Raw genomic sequence first — 23,872 nt, 5'->3', positions numbered from 1 at the left:
CTCCTCTAAATAACCAATGGATCATTATGTGCCTCCTGCATCAGTCACGTATGTATGTAGAGCTATGAGGATTAATTGGTAAATGGACAGAAAATTAATCAGGAACTATTTTAAAAATGGGAATTATCATTCAAGTTGTGGTTCAAACAAATTGCCAAAGCTGTAATGATGAAAGCATCTAAATGTGAGGTTGCTCCATTTTTCCTTAACTTGAATTAAAGCGATTTAATGTTGTTGGGTTTTAGATTTTAAAGATGGGATTGGTAATCCATGAAAACGATACATCCCACCCCCTCCCATTGGCCCTCTCAGCAAAGCTACGCCCCAAAACACATGAACGTGCACTGACTGACGACTGAAACTTTTCCATGACTCTGGCTGTTGTCTCGGCCTCAGCCGTGTACGACTCCCTGGCTTGTGAAGACACTGGTCATGAACAGTGAGAGCACGGGATTTAAACAAAACAATAAAAAGTTTGTCTTACATCGTCTGAAATCAAAGACAATTTAATTGAGGTAATTGAGGACATTGACATATCACCTTAGACTTTTCAGAATTGGTATTTTTTTGCAATTTTCTACTGTTCTTTTGCAATTTTCAGCAGATTTTTCAGTGGTGAGGAGAACTGTTACTAGTATGGACAGTGGAGCAGAGATTATAAGAGCTTTCCCCAGCTAACAACCAGGGAGCACCACTGCATCCGTTTCCCCACATACCCCCCAGCATACCCTGAAGTCACACACACACACACACACACACACACACACACACACACACACACACACACACACACACACACACACACACACACACACACACACACAGCAACCACCAACAACATCCCAGCAGGCAAAAATAACCGAGATTAGCCTAATCTCCGCTCTTATCACTTCGGCCCTCTCCCAAGACTATATCTGTCATCTGTCTGCTTACTGTATCGTGCACACCATGCAGAGGGAGACTTGTGTTCACGGGTGGGGGGTGGTGGGTGGGGGTATCCCATGGGGATGGACAGGAGATCAAAGCTGCGCTCACTCACTGTTTCTTTACTCAGAACTCTGGAGGGGGTTCGTTCAAATCGAGAGAGGAAATAAAAATGTTGGTGCGGAATATCAAAACATGACATGATCCTAAAAACAAAATTATGCTAAATATAACCAGCAGATGTTGGGAGAAGTAGCAGATGTTGATTTGGTTTGACTGCTGTGGGGCTGCTTCAGCACATGCTCAATAACAGAAGATGGCAGTGGTTGCAGGGCACTGTGTGTGTGTTGCTCACTACTCTAATTCACTAATGTTGTATAGCATGAAACCTGGTTCATTTCATCCTTCAAAAGAAATATGGATGATTAAAACTACTGTTTTTTAGTGTGTAAGATTTGTCCTCCTTTTTTGACAAACTCTTCCTCCTCTCCCCCCCCAGTCGCTGCCTCCCAGTGTCACTGCTTTTCTGTCTCATTGTGCAGACATGTCTGTTTATATATCTTATGTCAAATGCAGAGTGAGAGGCAGACTGATGTTGACAGTGAGGGATGAGAAGAGAGAGGGAGGGCCAGATAAATAGAGGTATACTCCCAGTGGACGAGTATACAGCATTTAAAATGTCATACATCTGCTCACAATAACAGAATGACGCATGGAGAGTGTGGATGAACATGAAATCCAAGAAGGACGAGCATGATACTCTAGCAACTTTTTAAATTACATTCATACATAATTCTGCCAAAGTGCATCAGCTTAGAGACAAACAATATTTATTATTATATGTCTTCTAATCCAAAATTAGCAGGTATGAGCAGGTTTTTAAAATGCAAGTAAACTAGCTTCAAAAAGATATGTTTGTATATATACAAATACACACATAAATCGGAATTTGTCTTATAGGTTTAAGGTGCAAAATCATCTGCCCTTCACCCTCAGCTAGAGTATGAAAAAACTATCAAAACACTTAACTACAATTTAGTACATCTACAACATTAATAATTAAATTTAATAATGAGATTAAGGTCATAGTGTGATCAAATTACATAGTATACACTAATCAGATGTCTTCTAGACTATGAGGTATCTTTGACCATGTAAGTAGAAATAATAAAATGTACATGCATTATTACTACTAACAGTGTTGATTGAGTATATAATTGGTGCTTTTTTTCTATTTGATATTTAGCAGCTTGAAAAGCAGAAATCAAATTGTAATGTAGGGCTTATTGCTACTATGTTATTTATCACATCTGATAACCCGTCACTTGCTGGCGTTTCTGTGGGTACGCAGCTTTTACAGGCAGGATTTATTGTGTCCGTTGGCTTTACCCAACTGTCGACTACTGAAGCAAAATAACATATATAAATACTCTTGTACAGTTTGCACAACCACTACGCCTATTAGCATCTACACAATCTATCAAAATGAGGTATTGTCCTTTTTTTGACGACAGAGAATTGCTTTACTTTTCTGGTTTACGTCACACCGTGCAGCACTGCTTCTCTCTCCACAGCTCCTACGATTAACTCTGTATTCTAAACCATATGGTTCAGCAATTAACACTCCCCACTGCAGTTAACAAGACCAACTAGCAGCAGAAGGAGTGCTCAGTAAATTGGCAAGGGAAAAAATGGGGACGACGAGAGGAACTCGTCTTTCTCTCTTGCAGGCGTCGGAGTCTGGGATTTTCCACGCCATGGGCCAAGAGTGAGCTTCCCTCTGTGAGCTGAGCAAGAACAAGGATTCAAGGCACATTATGTTCATGGTCGGAGCCTTGTCTTAAAACAGAGAAGACATGAGCACTGACAGCATGAGAGCGGGGAAAAAAGAGCACTGCCCCTCATTTTTGTCTGCTTGACAAAATTGGACTGGAGGAGTCCATTAGGCTTCTGTGTGTGTGTGTGTGTGTGTGTGTCTGTGTGTGTGTGTGTGTGTGTGTGTCTGTGTGTGTGTGTGTGTGTGTGTGTCTGTGAGGACAAAAAAAAGGGAAAAATGACAAAAAGGGAGGAAAGTGACAGAGCTGGTGTAGAAGCTGCTTCAAAAGAAAGATATGTGCTGCCAAAAATGTGTGGATGCTTTTTCTTAGCAAAGATAATATCAACTGTACACATTAAAAACCTTAATGTATTTAATGAGGGCAGGTCTGAAACTTCAAATAAACCTGAACAGAAATTATGGCTTGCAATGCACATTTTATAAAAAGGTGTGAGAGTCAGATAGTTGAACTTAAAGACACATGACAAAGCAGTTGTCATGGCTTCCCCTGGCCATGCTATGCAGCATTGTAACATGGGTGGGGTTCCCAAATATAAGAATTTTGATGACCACCAAAATTATTCAACTGCAACTATGGTAACATGAAAATACAAAATTTCGTATTTCTCTCTGTAAATAAATGTTTCAAGATTGGCTGAACCAAATGCAACAAAGCATGCACAAACATCACTCTGGAGCCTGAGCACTGATGAAAAATGCAGGAGAAGAGGAGGGACGAGTGAATTCACTGCTCCGTAGCCAAGTGCTTAGTAGGACTGGACAGCAAATTTGCTTCTGCACATGCTTAAGTGACAAATGACTGATCATTTTACTGATATCAAATTAAGATGGAGCTACATTTGTTTGGACACCGTAAAGGCTGATTCATGCTTCTGGGCCAAGGATTTATAATTGCAATTACACCGTTGAAATGCTAGTGGCAGTAGGCATCTCTATTTACTTCAGAAAAATGGCGATAGATTCATTCATTCACACACACATTCATGAAGTGCATCTATTAGCAGCACTTATTTGTCTATGAGGGGCAATTCTGGATTCAGTATCTTGCTCAAGGACACTTCGGATGTGTCCTGATGGGGAAGACTGGTACGAGGACAACCGCTCTAACCCTCAGCCACAGCCACCAAATACCCACTGCACCCTTTAAATTAGTAGCATTTAATTGAATTAAATTCAGCACAATACTCAGTCAACAGCAGAATTGCATTTATGTAGTGAAATATGTCCTATAGAATAAAAAATGATATAGTTAATTATTAGAGTTCATAATTTGACTACACCTGTATATACAGTATATAGCAAACATTTGAGCACTAATAAAAAGAGAATATATATGTGCATGTAGAGTCTTGGTGGGACTGATATGATGCCAGGTTTCTCTTTAGATGTGTACATTCCCACATTTATCTGGATGCCATTTCCCCAAAACTCAGTCAACCAGACTCGTATCTCCTTCTGCCGTGCAGCGAAAAGAAACGTAAACACACAAGCAACAACTTTAGATTAAAACGGCACTTCCAGGCTGCTGCCACTGTTTGATAAATGACATGTGCGTCTCCAGGCGCAGAACAAAGTAGCTCCTCTGTGTCCTCAGCAAACCTTTCTGTGATATCAGACTCGTCTGTGCACTACAGCAGCCAGTGTGCCAGGTTCTTGTTGGGACACGACCAGCTGTGCATCCATGGCTACGTGTGCCTCCTGCAGCAGCCATATAGAATCTGGGCAAACTCACACCTGCTCCAAACTTCTTTGAATGTATCAGTGGTCAGAGTTTTTCCTCTCAAGCACGTTGAATCTGTAATATGTAAACTGAAATGATCCTATGATATATTTATATCTATGTTTCGCTTAAAAGTATCTGCCTGTGAATACAGGAATAAAAAAGATCTGTTGTCCCAGGAAGCTACCATATGCCACCTCTAAGCTACAGGGTATAAACTATCCAGATATACACACACACATCTATGACACAGTCCCTCAACCAACAGTCGTCAGCCTCACACATCACATCAGCTCACATCAAATCACGTCCAATAACAGGAAACAGTTGTATACAGTCATCAGCCATAGGCTCTGCTGCGACACCACTCTTTTACAGAGGAGAGTCCTGCAGCCATTCACATCCCTGCTCCTCACTGCTGTGTGTGTGCATGTGCATGTGTGCAAGTGTATATGTGTGTGCATGTGTGTGTGTCCTACAACCAAATGGCATTTGAGAGAACATGGTAATGAGGGCAGGCTCCTTTTAATTATCCTCCTATAAATGTCATTGGCTGTTCTGTGTGATAAATGGATTGTATACATTCTGTATAGATTCAGCTGGTCTTTGTTTAGCTCGACAGTCACTGTGATAGATTGCATGTATGTGCAGTTTTAAAAGAATAGAGGTGGATTGCGTGTCCTAAAATGTAAAGATAGAAAAAACATTATCGGAGCACATTTAAAAACCTTTGTGCTGTATTTCTACAAGGTGTAATTACAGAAAAAACCCGGGTCGACGGAATAGAAAATCAATCAGAGGGACATGGAACAGTTGCTGGTCTATGATGAGGATAAACACACAACGATAAAAGGCACATTTCTCTTCACACACTTCCTCCTCTGGGTTTTTCTCTTTCTGTCAGTCTTCCCGTCTCTCTTTCAACTTCACGTATGATTCAGCAGTACATGATTCAGCACACCTTCTGTGTGTGTGTGTGTGTGTGTATATATGTGTGTCTCTGAGTGAAGGAGAGATTATGCACTTGTGACCTCTGCAGCAGGAGACTGTCGGGGCCTCAAGCCACCAAACACTGTAAGGCCTACTCTGAGACAGATCATCTGCTGCTGAGGAGGAAAACTACAGTAAACTGTGTCTTGATCATCACCTCTGTGCACCTTACATGTGCCTTTTGACATTTTCTATGTAACGATTCGCTGATTTATTGCTTGGCTGACAGAATTAATTATTCATTCAGTAAAAGTATTTTCCAGTTTCTCAAATGTGAACCTATCCGTTTTTTGGGGCTTTTCATGATTGGTAAGCAATTTAAGGTTTTGTCATCTTGATTGGACAAGAAATCACCTAAATAATTTTTAAAGTGAAATTAATTCTCAAAGAATTGATTAAAACACAAAATAATCTAGAGAAGCAGCTGTATTTTCAACCTTCTCTGTCTGATACCTTGACTTGAAAAGTCTGTTTTTATTGATATAGAAGCTTTAGACAGAAATGTCTGCTGTGCACAATAATATATGTGTTACTTCAGTGGAGACCACATTTAGCCAGTGTAACTACATTACACTGGCTAAATCTCCTCTACTGTTCCCACGCAGTGAACTAGATACCCAGGTCAGTCAGCTCACATTTTCCCCCCTTTCAGATCAATTTACCGACTGAGCTGTGAATCAACTGTGCACCTTCGCTGGGACGACAGATCCCTGCAGACACTCTAATTAAACAGATCACTTGCATCATGCTCTGCAGTCAGCTGCAGCAGACACTGCCTCCTAAATATAGCCCTGTGAAAAACACATATCCACCATAAGCAGTACCTGTGTATTCAGAGGGTTAGGGTTTGTGCAACAGAAACATTATATATTATTGGTGATTGAAAAGAAACCATCTGATCAGATGTTCACAGAGACAGGTTTCACTTTTACAGGACGGTTGATACAGACAAAGTGGAGTTACACGTTGGGGCTGCCGTAGCTGCTAAGTGCAACACGCACATTCAGTATATTTTCCTATAAGATAAAAATAAAGCTTTTATTGCGTGCCAGGGATCAAATAAACGTGATAAACAAACAACCCACCCACCATAAAGAACAAACACATGCAGGAGGTGATGATGATGAAAGTTTCATTCCTCCAGAAATTTAAAAACAAGGACATTGAAAAAAGAGAAAACATCTGCCAGCATCTATACTGTAGCTTCTGTCAATGCGATGATTCAGCACTATTTCATAAGAATACATATAAATAACAATAAAACCAGGTCACAGCAGTGCAGGTGAGTAATCAGCAGGTGAAACTGGTGAGATCATGTCCTGCTTCTTCAACGTGTTAGTACTAACTGTAGGAGGCGGGAATCAGGGAAATACAAAAAATACAATAAACACAACAATATCTTCTTCAGTAAAGAGAAAAAAAAGCCCTGAATTAAAGGAAAAGTGTCTCCATATTATACACACACTGGTTTTTGTGCAGCTTTCATTAGGACTTGGCATTAAGTTCCATTCTTTGTGGACAGCCTAACCAAAGCCTTATCCCTTACCTTAACCACAGCCATGACTAACCCGAACAATAACCTGAGCACGAACGCACGCACACGCACGCACACGCACGCACACGCACGCACACGCACGCACACTCACACACACCTGTGTCACATTGCCAGAGATGTAATTGATCAATAGAAGTACTGTTTATTAAAAAGAAAATTGTCACATATCAATTATTGACCTTAGCTATCAAAGCTTAGGATAACGCTAGGTCTCTGATTTTATGCAGTTTACTAAACTAGCTGTCAAAATGTTATAGTAATGTATTCATTAACATTTCCACTGCAGCATCACAGAGGGAAACAATAATTAGGTCCCAGCAGATGTCTTACAAGGCAATCACTGATGACTTTTCTGCAGAGAACACTGTAAAAGAGTGACTGTAAAAATAGAACAAATGGTGGAGGAGCCAAGTTAAATTGGAGACAGTTATAAATTTTAAATGCTTACTGTGCCTTATAAAAACGATAGAACAGTAGTTTTGTAAGTCAAACTTTAGCCTGAAGGTGAAATTTTTGTGGATTTTGTTTGTTGATTTAGTTTTGTTCCTGATTGTATCCTGTATGCCATTATTCACAGAAGTTGAGTAATTCAGTATGTTGGTAAACAAGGTGCTATAATGATTATGTTTGCTGATTTGTAACTGATGCGTGGAGTAGCAGAAGGATTCTGCCCGAGGCTCTGGAAAGTACGAGGCCACCCCTGGGGACCGGTCTCCTGCCACAAGCTCAACCTGAGCCCCTGTGCTGGAGTCGGGGTCTGGCGGGAGGCCTGGTTGCTGTGATGAGCCAGATGTGGCACTGGGAGCTGTGGGGATTCTCCGCAGCAGTTTAAAAATGTTATACCCTCTCAGTCTACTGTTTGCATTCATTATTAAAATCAGCACTGGATGATGTGGTTTCTGGAAGGGAAAAAACTCCCAAAGATCTCTGCTGCATTAGTGGATATCCAAAGGTAACAGCCATAGTACAACAGTCTGTCGTGACTGTAAGGTCATTAGGATAATTAGCTCTTTATCTGAGAGGGTATGAAATAATAAGAGAAACATAAGGGATGTAGAATTATTAATAAAGAGGAGTAGAGGGCGAAAATGTCCTTGGAAGATCCAAAAAAATGCCTGTGAAATTAAAAATGAAAGGGCAAAAACTGCCCTTGATGACTATTCTCATTATTTCACTGAATTGTTAAATATTCAGTCTTTAATGATTCCCAGGAGGTCACCATTAGTGATAGGAAACTATGAGTAAGGGATTTTCTTTACCTCTCTGGGTGGAAAATGTTGCTTCAAGGACATTATTAACATCTGATATACTAGTTTTATATATGATTTGCGGATGTGAAACCAAAACGTTCAGCTGAAAGATGCTAAAATGCTGCAGAATTGTGTGATATATGCCTTATGTGGCAGAGTTCACGTTACATTTGACCAATTGCTAACTCGGTAGAGTGTAGAACTTCCCCAAGGCCCAACAGTCCTCTTATAAAACCATATTGAAATTCACTAGAAACAGATTTTATTTGAATAATGAATGTCTTTGTGAACCTGCCTTCATTTGGCTGGAGACCATCACACTGTATACAGCGCTTTCCCTAAGCACAGCACAAGAATCATGTGTGAGCAATCGAAGGAATGAATAATTGAGAAAACATACAGAGAATCGTGCACATAGACAGAAATAGTAGCATCTAGTAGCACTGTCAAATTGGCCCAAAAGGAAGTTTGTTTGAATTTGTCCTACTTAAACACATACTCCAACCATTTGAATATCTATTTCTGTGCATCATGTCGATAAAAGGGTAAACAGTTAATAAATACATGAGATGCATCAGTTCCTGACTATAATACCCAGCAGCCACTTCCCAGCAGTAATGCCTATAAGAGGTTTCTGGTTCAGCACAAGAGCTCATAGATATTTATTAAGAAGATTGAGACCAACTTTCAGGTCATTTTCTCAACAAACATCAATCTCTGTCTGGTTATTGCTCATTTAGGTTAATGAAACCTATGAATCTTCCCAATACTATTGATAAAAACCTGTCTGACTGCAGCCTGGCTCCGACCGTACCGCCTGCACACTTCACAGATGGAGAGAGGAAATGGCAACAAAATGAAAAAGTGGGGCAGAGAGATCACAACAGCTGAAGGAAATGACGGACACACAGGCTGGAAGATGACTTACTGTAGAAAATTGACTGATTAACTAAGATGAGTCCATCCTAAGGCTGATATAATGATGGTTCACTGCTTGAAATCCATTATGATCACAGAAGACTGCATTTGTCCTTCCATTAAAGCTCTGATCCTGCACCCTGCACCTAACACGTTACGACAGCTTGGAATTTTTCCACTGAGTGCCTTGTCTTTCCTCTCACGTCTCCCGTGGATGTGTCTGAGTCGCCGTTTACTATTTGGCGTGTCCATTTAATGTTGTTGCGCCGACCTATACTCGATTTCTATACATTATCTGTATTTTTAAGGTTAGAAGCGATAACGTCTTGAGACAATGAGTGCTAAAGGAGGATGACATTTCGTGAGTAAGAGGTCGTGAAAAAACATGTGAGGGGAAGAGAGGGGGGGAAGTAAAGAGGAAGAATTTGATGAGCAGAAAGACGGATGGAGACAAAGAGGAATGAGTGAGCGTGAGAGAGATGAACTGAGGGTGCAGGGCTGAGCTCGACTGTTGGATCCAGGCATTATGACACATCCCTCTATACTGCACTGCCTCCCTGCATGTTCACTGCAGATTTTCATTAACCTTGCGGCACCATCTATTTGTGTTGCTAACCCCGGTCCATACCGTCTCATCCTCCCACTGCACACTGCCCTGCAAACTATACTGCAGCATAATGTGCTGCTGCCTTATCTGAATTTCATGACCAAACTTCCCACATAGCGTGCATGCCAGGGTGATAACACGGAGCGGCTGAAATCCATATGATGCCCACTTTCAGAATATGGTTTGCAGTTGGTGAGTGTTTTCTGTGTCTGTCGATCCTAAACCCATATTTGAGAACACTTTGCCGAAAAATGTTTTTGTTTTTCATTCTTGTCATATACAGGAGGAATGAAAACTAAACATATACAGTGCTATAAGCAATATTTTACTTTGGCCACTAGAGGTCTCTTAGTCAAGACAATAACACAAGACCTAGTTTGACGATGTCGTGAAGCAGGGTGGGATCATGGGAACTGTTGTCTTCACCGCCATTGTCCATGAAAATCTACATAATGTGACTCGTAAAAATAACACACTATAAAATGTGAGGTTTTCTCGATTCAATTTAATTTGCGATCTTAGAAAAACTGTTTATCATTTTTAGGTGGGAGTTGGGGGTTATTCAGAATTGATGTTTCAATCTTTGAGACTCGGCTAAAATTCCACTAAAAATACATCAAAACCAAAGGAAATAGGCAGTGACCTCAACCCCCATAATGTTCAACCCAAAGCTCCATCCTTAAAGGTGGGTCTGGTCGTTTTTAGACTATTTAATGAAGCACAGTAACATATTATATCTGTAAAGTCTGATGGTCATTCCTACTGAAAACCAAGGGTGATCGTTTCCTGCTCTGTAAATATTCACTCATTCAACCTTTTAGGTAACCGAACACATCTTTACACAGTGAATTATCCATTTCTGGGTCACCATTATCACAGATGTCTTAGTGAACCATGCAGTATGTGCACTCAGGTTGAGCCCTTACAACAACAACACGCAGCGTGGATAACAGCGGCAGCAATAACAATGAGGGTGGGAGGTGGACGGGGAGCAGGAAGGGCAAGGACATTCAGGACGAGCATGAGACCGGCTCATTACAGTTGACAGTGTTATGGTCGCCTATTCTCATTTTAACAGAGCAAATGTATAACATCGGTGCTTCGGCCACAGTGTCAATGCTGCAGCTGCTGGAAATGGTTGGGTCGTGATGTGGGGGAGCGCAATCTTTAGATCAGTCAGTGTAATGAAATCGTTACCGGGAGGAGGAGGAGGAGGAGGAGGAGGACACTAGAGCTTGGTTAAATAGTCTGAGTCAGGCAGCGCAGTGACTCGATGAAGGGTAATAATGTCTTGCTCTGGGTTATGTCCGGTGTTTGTTTAACCTTGTGGGTGTTCACAGGATATCCACCAGAGTCACGTAACAACGACACCAGCAAAACATCCAGACAGAAGTTCCTTTAACCTCGGATATAAACCACTTTATAACATTTTAAACTACAGCATATTATACACTGAATCCATGTATATCCACTATATAGTTTTAACTAACACAGAAGTGGAGCCAATTGCTTATTCTCCTTTTGAATTAATTTCATCCATCAATGAGCTGAAACTGGCAAAACCACTTGTTATCCACAGATAAGCCTTCTGACCGGTGGTGATTGACAGCACCCATTAGTTTTATACATGCACAATTATATCTGTGCATTAACCTTTCAAGGTTGTTGCCGTGCTGCTGGGGAAAGCACCCAGCCACGGTAAGACACACCCCGCTGCACAAATACATCACAGGCGTATACAGTGCACGAGAACTCTGAGTCACTGCCTCGCCGCTTTTACGTCAATTTCTTTTTCTATTTTTTCTTTTTTCTATTCTGTTCATGAAATAATAAAGTATATATACGCACCTCCTCCCATTGATGTATGTATCTGATGAGTCGGGACAGTCTTAACAGACGCAGGAGGCTGAGGATCTTGGTGAAGCGGACGATTCGCAGGGCGCGGGCCGTTTTATAAACCTCCGAGTCAAAACCTTTCTCAACTATTAAAAAGATATAATCCACTGGAATGGAGGAGAGGAAGTCCACAACGAACCAGCTCTTCAGGTAATTCATCTTGATGATCTTGGGGTCGAGAATGATCTCGGAGCTCTCCTCGTTGACGATCCCCGTCCTGAAGTTCATGACCAGGTCCACGAGGAAGATTGTGTCCGAGGCCACGTTGAACACCAGCCAGGTGGTGGTGGTCTGCTCTGAGAAGAAGGTTATTCCCACAGGAATGATGATTAGATTCCCCATCATCATGATGAGCATTATCAAGTCCCAGTAGAACCTGCGAGGAGCAACGCACACACAAGACACACACAAATCAGTAACGCAAGTGCGAAAACATGGAGACATTTAATTAGAAATAGTCCATAAAGCAGGAGAAGAATGAGCCGGTAACAATTGTAATTAACTTAAAACAGGTCAGACTCTACAAGTTTAAAACAAGTTATCAGGATGAATTGCAACCACATCTTTAGAAAGCGTCCTGAGAGTATGAAGCTATCCAGTTTTCTCATCAATGTTTTGTATCAGGCAGGGAATCAAAAAACAATGAGTACAGAGCAGGTGTTTGGTCAAACATAAAGAGAGATTTTGATTTAATGACGCCACAAGACAAGAACCTGGGTATCCTGATACTTAGGTGTCACTCGTAGAGATGTTTCTATACCATTTCGTTTGTACAGATCACAATACCTGGTCTTTTTGTATCGGCTGACACAGAGTACAGAGAGGACACCAGTCCTGTGGCAAAATGTGTTTTGTGAATTTGGGCTAAACAAATAAAATTTGATTTGATTTGATTGCAACACTAGTGAATCCCCGCTAAACTAAAGTCTTGCAGATGGCACACTCATTAACTTGTGGGGCTTCCCTGTGCATAGATTAGCTTGAGCCGGCATTTTCAGCAGCATCTGATGCATTTCTGATTCTATTATTGGTATCTGAACGTCTCTGGTGCATCATCTGGGGAACATGAATTTTTTTTTTTTTTTTTTTTAATTTGGATCATATTTTTGCCTCAACCAAAGTAGTTACCGAAACCCACAACCGTCTCTCAACTAACATTCCCAAAAAGAAATCCCAATTTTGTTATTATTGTGTGACTTATTTCCTGCTATAGCAAATGTTCTGTACATTAGATCACATATTGCTGAAACAAATTTCTGGTCTGCTATGCGTGGATGTTCCGAGTCTCTGAGGTCCTGACAAGCTGTCAAGGGGAGTTCTGACAACCTCATCTGCTTGTGTTGTTACCAAAAGTCCTGTCTGGCTGTGTTTATGTCCTTGCCCTCTGTTTGGTGATGAGCAGAGCCAGACGTGATTCATCAGGCATAAAGGCAGAGCAACCATGAATGAAAATAGAAGCTTTCAGGAATCCTATCTCATGCTAAAACCTCTCCACTGACGCCATCGCTGCCGCCTGCCTCTGCTCTGCCTCGTCGTCCGGTCGTGGCCTGTTGTCGAAGGTGGAAATGGACTGGCTAGTTGGCAGGCTGCCTGCCTGTCTGTCTGGCAGACTGGCCACCAAGTAATGGATCGTTTATGAAGTAAATTAAGCAGAGGCCTTGGATTTATAAATATCCACAGATCATGTGTCCGATAATCGTCTCTGCTCCATCTAAACAGAGGTCTGTGAGGTGGTTCTTGATATCCATAATCAGTATTTTTACACCAGCAGGCATCGAACTGAGGCCTGTGGAGTGGACTCTTCATATGGAGAGCCTTGACTTAACACCTTGAGCAGATAACATGATGCACTGAGGGATGCTCTTCATTCCTCCTAAGTGCACATGCTAGCAACATGCAACATTTCAGTGTATTGTTACCCTTTAGTTTGACCTGCTGGGCTAATGCATAGACAGTATGTACGTGCAAGATAATTTATACTTTTAATTATTTATATTTAAAAGTTGAATAAGGGGCTGTGAGTCAAAACATCTGCTAAAATCCATTTTATATAATCGCCTCACAAGACGCAACAATTCATATCTGAGGGGAACAAGAACACAGATACAGACGAACCCCTGATTATTAAGATGCTTTTAGAGATCTGCTAATTTGTATGAAATAATATAAAGATAGCTTCATTAGCCTGTGGTTAAACAGAGAGCTAACTTAGAATAAAGAAAACGACCTTTCAGAGTCAAAGTAAATCATTTAGAGAATGAAATGTGAAAATGTACTATTTTATTTATTTTAAAACAGTGTAACAACACAAAGAATATTTTATTATATTATTTAGTACAGTGATTCAAAACCACAAGTGAGCAATAGGATAAATCAGTCATACCCTCATACCACTGCAGAATTCATCATCCTTATCTGTTAAATTACTGTTTCAAATCATGTAAATGGTGGATCTTTTCCTCACATATTACCATAATCAATTGCCCTGTGCTGAAAATGAGATCCCACTGAGTGCCCACATCTCTAAGTTATTTCTATTTCTCTCTAGGCTGAGGTAGGTGGTATACTGGCCTTAACCTCTGAGACACCCACTTATCTAATGAATAAAACATTATGTTTCTCTGTGTCTTGAATTAAAGCAGCAGAACTCGGAAGACGTTTGACTCAAATCAGACTTCAAAAACATGAAGATCAGATATTTGTGTGACGTTCTCATTGTGAAGCATTTCTAAATTACTTGCTGGTCAAAATCATGCCACTGCCTCCCAGCTCTGCCACTGTGTCCAGTTCTCGCCACATCATTGTATCAGCCTCTTGCTCCAGTGCCCCTGTTCTCAGCATGCAGCCAGTCCCAGTTAAACCAGTCAGCTAGTGCAGTGAACCCAACTGTAACACGCATCTCCAGCACCAGCAATGCATTCAGTGACTACTCCTTCAGGTTTGACAGCTCCAGCAGCGCACCTTAAGCACTCCACTCATATTCACATGGTGATTCTCGCAGCACGCTCACCTCCACTCGTGCACCACAGGTCCCACCCCAGCTATGAAATTACATCGACAAGAGCTTTGCATTCTGCCGTTCTTTTTTTTTTTTTTAATCTTTCTTGGGTTCAGCGTCAATTTGTGTATCTGCTCAGAAGCACAAGCGTCAGCTCTGATTGATAAAAGTGGGAGATGCAATCACTAGATCACTGTTCCCAAACACTGGGTGCTGCAGTATCGCTGCAGAGACAACACTGGGTCCTCTGGCTGATTTATACACCCTGTGAGAGCTGAGAAAAAATGAGCGGATGTTACCCCAATCACAGGTAAAAAAAAAAGCTTTCAAATGATAAGACCCAACCAAGAGGGAATACAGTTCCGTTCTTACAACTCAGCTCAATGAACTGAGCTAATGAAGGTGCTGGTTAATGCCATACAACAAAAAACCTTGAAGATAATTCATTCTGGTGGGTTTAGCACATATTTACACCAAAGATAACTGGCCACTCAATCAGCATATTGCATCAGATAAACATACAATGTGCACAGACATTTTCTGCAAACTGTTGACATAAAACTAATATTCCAATATGTTTGAAAAGGAAAATTTACAACCACATAATATCTGAATAAAGATCCCCCCAAAACATACTTATTTTGATTCACAAAATCCAGATCATATCCAGATCCCAACAAAATGTAAACCTTTCATAGTACTTTTTTCAGAAAGATCTCAGCATTATTACTTGAATTGTTCAATAGGTATTGTTTTATCATTATAGCCATAATAATATAGTGACAATCTGATAACGTGGCAGCCCAGTGGTGGATTAATAAACCAGGCAGAGGAATCTCTATCATAATAATCCTGCTGAACATGAAGCCGGCCCGTTTTGTTCTCGTACGTTTCCTCCCAATACAACATAATCAATGCCCAACTACTCCTGCAAAGCAACGGAGGGAACCCCAAACGATCTTACTCAGCACAGCCTGACCTGTCCAATCTGCAACGTAATGGGTATAAACTGTGCTGCAGATGTCACATGTTGGAAAGAAATATCAGACAAGGACTAATTTATGTGATCATATGGTAAAGAAACATCTGCAACATCTTTCCCTGTAGATATCGAGACCAATACATTTACTTGCAAATGCTAAAAGGCTAAAACTAGCTGTAATTCACCCTTAAAACTTAGAACTAAGAAGAAGTTCTTATTGGAATAATTAAGTAGCAATATTACATTTGGACATCTATGCAGCTATTGCAGAAACTGTCTTTATTAATGGTTCTGGGGAGATTGCTGAGAATAAATTGCCTTTCCGTTTCCGGCACAGTTAATAACAAGCACCAGAGAAAAATTTCAATGTCAAGCAAAACGACAACAACATGGCACTGCCCCTATGATGTGATGGCTGAAACAAACCCATGCGTCTATTCTGTGTGTGGGAGAGAAAACATCACTGAGTCTTTTCGACTGCCACAAAGGACACTGCTTAGCATAAACAGAGGTGTATGAGACCGTGCATGAGGCCTCTCTAAAAATCTATGAATAATGAATATTACTAACTTGCCATTAATCTTTAAGCAGCCACTGTGTACGAAGAATATGTTGGATATTAAGTTTCAAACACTCCCACAAAGCAATATAAAGCCCATGTGGATAGTGGTGTCATTCATGGACAGTACTTGCGTAAGACTTTTCAGTAAGAGGACAAAACAGTTTTTAGTTTTTATCTTCTGGTCATGCAAAGTACAGCAATGAATACAGGCAGCACATGGTTATTCAATTATGCAAAGATTGCTAGTGATGCACACATAAAAGCCCCAAAAATAATTACGTTGTTAAGTCAAGCCCCACAGCAGAGAAACAGATTAACGTTTATGCTACAGTGGAAGGAGAGCTGCCAAGCAAAGTGGACCCTTGCACCTCCATCATCTATGCACCAGCATGACAGAGAGCTCAAAGCAGTAGGACACAACCTCGCAGTACCACTCTGGAGTCAGGATGCAGACTCTGATAGATATATACCAGGGTATTTACGAGGGTTGTGTCTTCACTAGAGGAAGAGGAGCTTCTCTTTCCCCTACCTCCCCTACCTTTTCTGATTGCCCTGTTCTTGTTTTGTCTGAATGTGTGTCTGAATTTTAGTTTGATCTTATTGAACAACATGGAAACAATTTTTTTTTAACCCCTTCATACCCCTTGTAGGAATTTACTGCCTCATCTGCCTTCCCTGCTTATATTTCATATTTAGTTTTTGGCACATTTGAACATAGCTCCAATTGATTGAAACAATAATTAATAACTGAAAAAAGGTAGGCATTATCAGTGAAGAGTTCTGGCCCTACCCTTGGCCATCTTTCAGAAGGGGGGGTCAAATCTCCTTACATAATTGTTTTCAGACTGCTAAGGTCATTGACTGTTGTGTTGTGCTACTAATCCATGCCCACCATCATAGTACATCTGTGTGTGCACATGGGCATGTGCATATGTCTGTGTTTTTTGTGTGGGTGAGCTCAGGATCTCCCTATTAGCAGTACTTTGTGTGTAGTCATATGGGAATTGCAAGTGAACACTGAAGCAGTTGAAAGTTTGGAGCTGAGCATTGTTTGGTATTAAAACATATCGATGTGATCTACTGATCGTTTTTTGCACAGAGCTACAGTTATGAAGCGGTGGTGAAAGAGTGAATTCAACTTTTAGGGCACGTGTGCTCCTGATGCAGGGTGAAGACTCAGTGCTTAAGGCCTGCTCTAAGTTCAGCACCACGGACAGCTCTGTGCTATGTTCCCTGGCACGTTGCTACAGCAGAGAACTAGAGGGGGTGACTGTCACCGCCGTGCTGAGCCGAGCTGAGCCGTGCCAGGGGACACTGGTGCACAGACTGATGCTTAATTGGTTAAGTGGTGAACTGTAAACACGCAGCTTGTGGAGAACTAGTCCTGTCTGAACCTGATCTCATTTGTTTACCATCTGAACGCAGTCACTGTGCCACAAATGACTAGCAGGTTTCACTTCTTTCTCCTGTGGATTATCAGAGCTTCTCTCAGCGGGACAGTGCACAGTAGGTTTATTCTGCTGAAGGAAACACATGCCAAATAGAAAAAGAAAGAAAGAAACAGTGATAATGTCCCTGTGGCATTAAGAGGATGCCAGGGAAGCAAGTGTGGCATGATGCTTTCTGCAGCTCCAAACAAACACATTCCACCACATTTCCTCAGCAGGGCAGCTGCACAAAATGAAAACAACCCACCACTCATGCTTGCACCAGTGCTGTCAAACAGATCCGAAGATCAGTTTCAACTAATGCATTCAAAACACGGCCATTTTCCCTTTAAATTCTTCCCCTGCACGTTTTTTTTACCGCATTCTGAGCATCTTTTGTTTTGCACACAGGCCCATGGTTTTACCGCCGCCTATGAGATGTTTACAACCCGTGATGGTGCAGTGGCATTGTCACGTTGTGTCCAGGTACTGTCGCCCCGATATACGAGAGCCAAATATGTCGCAATGAAGAGACGGAGCTGACTCTGTGTCTGCTCGTGTGCGCGTGTGAAGCCTGGGCTTGTGTGCGCGTCTTTTTCCTCCAAACCACTGACATTCACCGGGCTTTTTCCAAGGACATCTCACTCGCACACCTTTGTAGCCTCAACACATTCCTCTCTTATTATAATAAAAATGCCGCAATGGAACGCACACACGCGGACGCACACGTACATTTTGACAGTGGAGCCCTCAGCCTGCGGAAGCCTGATTGCTTAAATACAGGGGGTAGATTATGCGTAAGGGGCTTTGGAGGGAGGGGGCGATGACAGAGCGGTATGTGTGAGAGTGTATGGACCCCAGGGGTGACGGGAGGGGTGGATAAAAAGGGGTGAGGAGGAGAAAGGGGGGAGTTTTTTTTCTAGCCCTTACCTAAAATCGCTATATGGATGAATGATCCAGTATCCGGCCGTTTGGACCCTCTCCTGCTCTTTCTCCACGGCTTTCTGACTGCCGAACATACGCAGGGAGAACTTATTGACTCCGGGCTGCATCATGGCCCCAAATTGCCGCTGCATGAAACCGTGTTGCCTGGACGCCCCCTCCAGATCGTCAAAGCCCACCATGGCCTCTTCGCGCTCCCCCTTGAAGCCCACGGAGTTGCCGTGGTCCTTCATGTTCTGGCTGCCCGTGTTGTTCTTCTGTATGGAGTCTTGCCTCTGAAAAACATTATTCCCATCCGCCTTCTCCTCCTTGTTGCTGGAGAATGAATTGGATTTGTCTTCCATGGTGCCTTTAGTTTTCCCGTTGTTTCTGCTTTGAGACGAGGCAGGGCAGGCGGAACGTCTCCGGCTCCGGCTCGGGAGGGCTGCGCGTAAAAACTGGAGAGGACGCGCCGCGAGCTCTCCTGTTTCTCTCCGTTTTTTAGTGTCCTTCAAAAGTGTTCGGCTCCTCTGTGCCTTCACCGCTCAGTGCTGCAAACTGAGACAGAGTGCCCGAGAGCCCGCTGGATCAGGTTTCTTGGGTTACCGCCATCTACCGACGGCCCCGGCTTCTGGCGTCCAAAGCCTCTCTCCGCCTGTATAGTCTCACTTCGCACGGCACTGCGGTTTAACTGGCACATGCTCCTGCACCTTATTTACATAATGTGGCTCATGATAGCCCCCCTCCCCCCTCTTCTCCACTGTCATCACTTTCACACATGGCAGGTGAGGGCCAACACTGTAGGAGCAGAGTGAATGTATTTATGTATTTCAGTGGTACATATAGTTAATGAGACCTGTTTTCTTTTTTGAATCATATCATGCAGCATGTGCAGCTTCCTGGCAGGTTGTGCTTCCTGCAGAGGAGTGATAATAGAAGACAACACGGTGAAACAGATTGTTAACGTCGGTGTGATCTTAGAGATGGTGCCGCTGGTCATGTGAGAGAAGTTGGAACATCTTGAGGATATCACACCTTCTCAAGGTGTTGCAGATACGATCCAACATGTAGAGTGTGAATGCACTATATGGTTGCAAGCTGGATGCATTGCAACTACTACAAAGAAATGTGGACGTGTATGTGCATGTACTCGAAGTTATGATACACATTAGGTATTATAATAATTTAAGTTACTTATAGAGCTGTGTGATTTACATTTAACAGGAATAATCCCACAGCATTATTGCCCACTTTAGGAATTAGGATTAATACATCATTGTTTTATTATCTTTTATACGCTCACACCAAACGCAATGCAAACTTTACGCTCAATGAGATTACAAAGTCAAAGGAAATGCTTCTCTCACTCAAGGCGAAGTGGTTTCGCCATTCATGACAACCGCTTGAGCTGGACCCACACAAATCGCACTGGCTTCTCTGGTGTTTCCACAACAGATACAACGCAGCAACTGTGATCACTCCAACCAGTAGCCCAGAGGAGAACAGGCCCAGAGGACAACAGGCAAATACTCACAGGTTGTGTTTATTCACATTTTCTAGCTAAGAGTACAACCTTATGTTTTAAAGAGAAGTTGTTGCCTCCAAATTACCCACAGCCAGAAGAACTGGAGCACACCCCCAACCAAGAATAGTGGGTTACATCTGCAAGAACCATGAATTATTCTCGGTGAAATTGGTAAAACTCTCGAAAAAAATCTTGCAATGTTAAACGAAATGAATCACATCCACATCAAATGTTAACGGGTTCTTCCCTGACTCACATCCTTCCACCAAGGTGGAAACAATTCAGTAGCTTTTGAAGATGCCGCTAACTAACATAACCCTCTTGATGGATGAAATTAGATGATGCCAAATGTCTTGCAGAATGCATTATGACCAACTACTCTATTACACCACTGGCTGCAGCCCCTCAGACGTTTGGCCAGACATTTATAATTGAATTATGGGATTTATTGCTGTTTTGAGAAACCAGCTCTTATTTGGGGCACCAGTCCAAAATAAATGAAGATGGATGGCTCCCGAAAACAGACCCAGCCAGAAGAAGAGGAAAGAAAATCTTAGAGGGAGGTGAATTTGATTCACAAACACACACATAAAAAACTGAACTGGGAGAAAATAGCAGAGGAGTGAAGTGTTGGAGGAGGACACTTATTATGGAGAACGGTGACAGCAGAAGGACAGTGCAAAACACCAGAAGCTGTTGAGTGTTGACTTGGTGATTACAACATCAACAACTTAACACTCGTATGAGTAATATGAGTCTAGAGACTTCTAAACCCTTCCAGCTATCGTTGAATTTAAGATTTAAAAACTAGACTGCAATTAATCCTAGTTGATATTAATTTAAAAAGTGGAGGCATACAGTTCTTACCTGTGCAAACTGTGGCTGGTGCTTTATTGAGTGGAAACTGGAGTTAGTAATTATTATTTAAGCTCTGACGGCTCCCTGTTGGAGCTCCTCCACCATGATGAACTCTATCTCTTAAATAAATATATATATATATATATATATTATTGTGGATTGACTCTCTGATTGACTCTCTGATCTGAGTTCTTCCCTGACTCATACCACAACCTTCCACTAAGTTTCATGCTAATCCAAACCAGTTGTTTTGTGTAATCTTACAAACAAACAAACAATCAAACAAACGGACAGATGGTGAAAACATAACATCCTTAGCAGATGTAATAATAAGACGTAGCTCTTAATAATATCTTGCATCATGGGATGACGAGGAGCAGAAGTGATACGAGCGCACAGATCTGTTTCTCTGCAGGAATACCCCAGTTTATGCTCGCTCCACGGTGGCTTCGTTGCAGTGCCACATGCCACAAAAACCCATCTGCTCTGGACATACAGCACAGACTTCACTGCTAACATGCAGAGCGTTTTGTGAAAGAGCTGGAGTCACCACAGATTCTTCAGGGAAATCCTCTGCTGCCCCTTCTGTGAGGCAAATACTGCATGAATGTGTATTACTAATCTCAAGCCACTGCACCGTCTTTCACATGGAGCTGTGGTATCAGCTAATATTTAAAAGACAAACTTGTATCCAGCATATATACACGGATACATTGTGCAATACTGTGTGTATGTATGTGTGTGTGTATATATACATATGTACGCATATGTATACATGAAGTACATGAATGCATGTCTGTTATATTTATATTAGTTATGTACATATATCCGTGGGCCAGTGATGAATTGTAAGTACTTTCAAACATGCTTTTTTTCTACAAGGAACATTTAATTATTCTGAGAAGTCAACGGAAATTTTGAAAAGCAAAGCAAAATTTAATGGAAAAGGTTTTTGAATAATTTTGCCAACAAACAAAAAAACACCAGACAAAAACATAACCTCATTGGTGGAGGTCATAAAAATGAACTTCACTATGAAAACTGCTTCTCATGTATGTATTAGTATGAATAATATCACATTTCTCTATTGAGTCCTTGTACTTGTAATACTTAAAGAATAATTTGCTGATAGTACATTTTATGTCAAGACTGATCACAGAAGAGGACCCACATGGGGACAGTTCCAAAATTCTAAGTCTAAGTCTTTAATTTGACTCACCGTGTATGTGGTGAACAGGTCAGGCAGAGGTATCCAAAACATAGAGGCAAAGGTCAAAACACTTTGGCACTGACACACTGACAGAAAACTCACAGACAGGTGAGACTGGTTCAGAACAGACAAACACACTTAACACACAGGTGAGGCCTAACACGTGGGAAGCTAATCAGGAAGAGAGGGAAGGAAGTGAACAGATCTGAAATGAGAAACACAGATAACTACAAAATAAAACAGGAAGTGAAATTAACTCAGGCCCAAAACCAAACGGAAGATATATTTATACATACATAAATACATATTTTTTGTATTTATATTTTTTTGACTTATTACTTATCCTTATTCTTAGTATATATAATTTTATTGCATAGCTTTCCAGTCATTGCTCTGGCACATTAGATATCTTGTCTATTTCTCTTTACACAAAAGTATTTATATTTCCCTGAAGTCTTTTCTACTTAATATTTTTTTCATGCACATTCCATGTATGTTAAAAACCTACTTGGCAATAACTGTGATTCTGATTAAATTGTGAAGTCAGAGAGCACCAGTGAGTAATGCTGCTGTGCCTCTTTCTACACTGTGGCATGACAGACCCACGCCGAACCCACGCGTGCACTCTGTCTTTTCGTGGCTGCACAAAACAGCAGCTGGCTGCGCACAGACATTAGCTTGGATATTTTGCATGTTTGGCAGTGGATTATTATGTAATGATCCGAATGTTATTCTAATTAAAACAGACATTCCTTGACTTTTTGTGTGTGTGGTGTGTGTGTGTGTGTGTGTGTGTGTGTGTGTGTGTGTGTGTGTGTGTGTGTGTGTGTGTGTGTGTGTGTGTTTTCTCCCTCAGCTGGGTTTGTGTTGAGTTGGATTAGCTTGCATGCCAACTGTTTCCCCTACACAGGGCTTGTGTAACTTCAATTACACAGTTAATAGGGCAGGGAGGGGGGGTACTGAGATAGAACAAAAATGTTGCATAAGATTTATGGCTTAAAGTAATACTGATATTGAACAAAGTGCAAGTGCCAGATGGCCCATTCACATGTCTGGGAATAAACAACAAGAACAACCGTACAGGGTAGAGGACGTGCGTCACAGGAGATGGTAAAGCTTTATTTTGATTTGGCCAATTCTCTTCATTGGTTCCTCGTGTGTTAAGTACGTCTGATACTTCAGGATCACCCCTGAACAAGTAACCACAGGGTGTGATGACCTTAATTACGACGCTGTTTCCTCAAACACATTTTTCATCATAGTCAGTGGATGCCTGGGATTTCTAATCTCATACATTTTGCGTATTTACATCTAACACTTGAATAAACTGTATGTTGATCAGGTTTAAGCGGCTGGGTCTTAATCCTGCCTCACAATATAATACAGAATATCCAGAAAAGAACATTCAGCCCCAATGTCCTGCTCCCTTCTGCTGGGTAAAGTAATGAGTTCCTGATTCTTCTGATGGTCCCATTGGCTCCGCTGATATTGCATTGTGTCTCTAAGATTACATCCAGTCATCTCCCCTTACAGTCAATACCTCATCTGGACATGAAACATTACATACTCCTGCACTGCCAGCCATTTCTTATGCCACAAATAGCATCAGCCCGCTAAAGGATGGAGGCATAATGTTACAATGCCCCCCCCTTGACCCCTTTTCATTTTCTGCAAGTCATTCAATGTATAGTT

General features: G+C 41.6%; 1 protein-coding gene across 3 annotated transcripts in view; it reads right to left on the bottom strand.

The window, feature by feature from the left end:
- Positions 1-19,285, bottom strand: part of LOC109625960 (potassium/sodium hyperpolarization-activated cyclic nucleotide-gated channel 1) — a 64,854-nt gene extending 45,569 nt beyond the window's left edge. For 2 of the 3 annotated variants that reach the window (XM_020081584.2, XM_069513638.1), the window contains exons 1-2: positions 18,597-19,284; positions 11,650-12,073 (exon numbers count right to left, since the gene is read on the bottom strand). In XM_020081584.2, the coding sequence (XP_019937143.2) occupies positions 11,650-12,073; positions 18,597-18,952 (780 nt within the window). In that variant the 5' untranslated portion in view covers positions 18,953-19,284. Of the gene's footprint in view, positions 1-11,649; positions 12,074-18,596 lie in introns of all 3 variants that reach the window. The other variant, XM_069513637.1, reaches the window with a different exon arrangement.
- Positions 19,286-23,872: the final 4,587 nt, after the last annotated feature.

The sequence above is a fragment of the Paralichthys olivaceus genome, chromosome 18 (genome assembly GCF_024713975.1).
Source record: "Paralichthys olivaceus isolate ysfri-2021 chromosome 18, ASM2471397v2, whole genome shotgun sequence".
Taxonomy (NCBI): Eukaryota; Metazoa; Chordata; class Actinopteri; order Pleuronectiformes; family Paralichthyidae; genus Paralichthys; species Paralichthys olivaceus.
The sequence above is the reverse complement of the archived record's forward strand: the minus strand, read 5'-3'. Positions and strand labels throughout refer to the sequence as shown.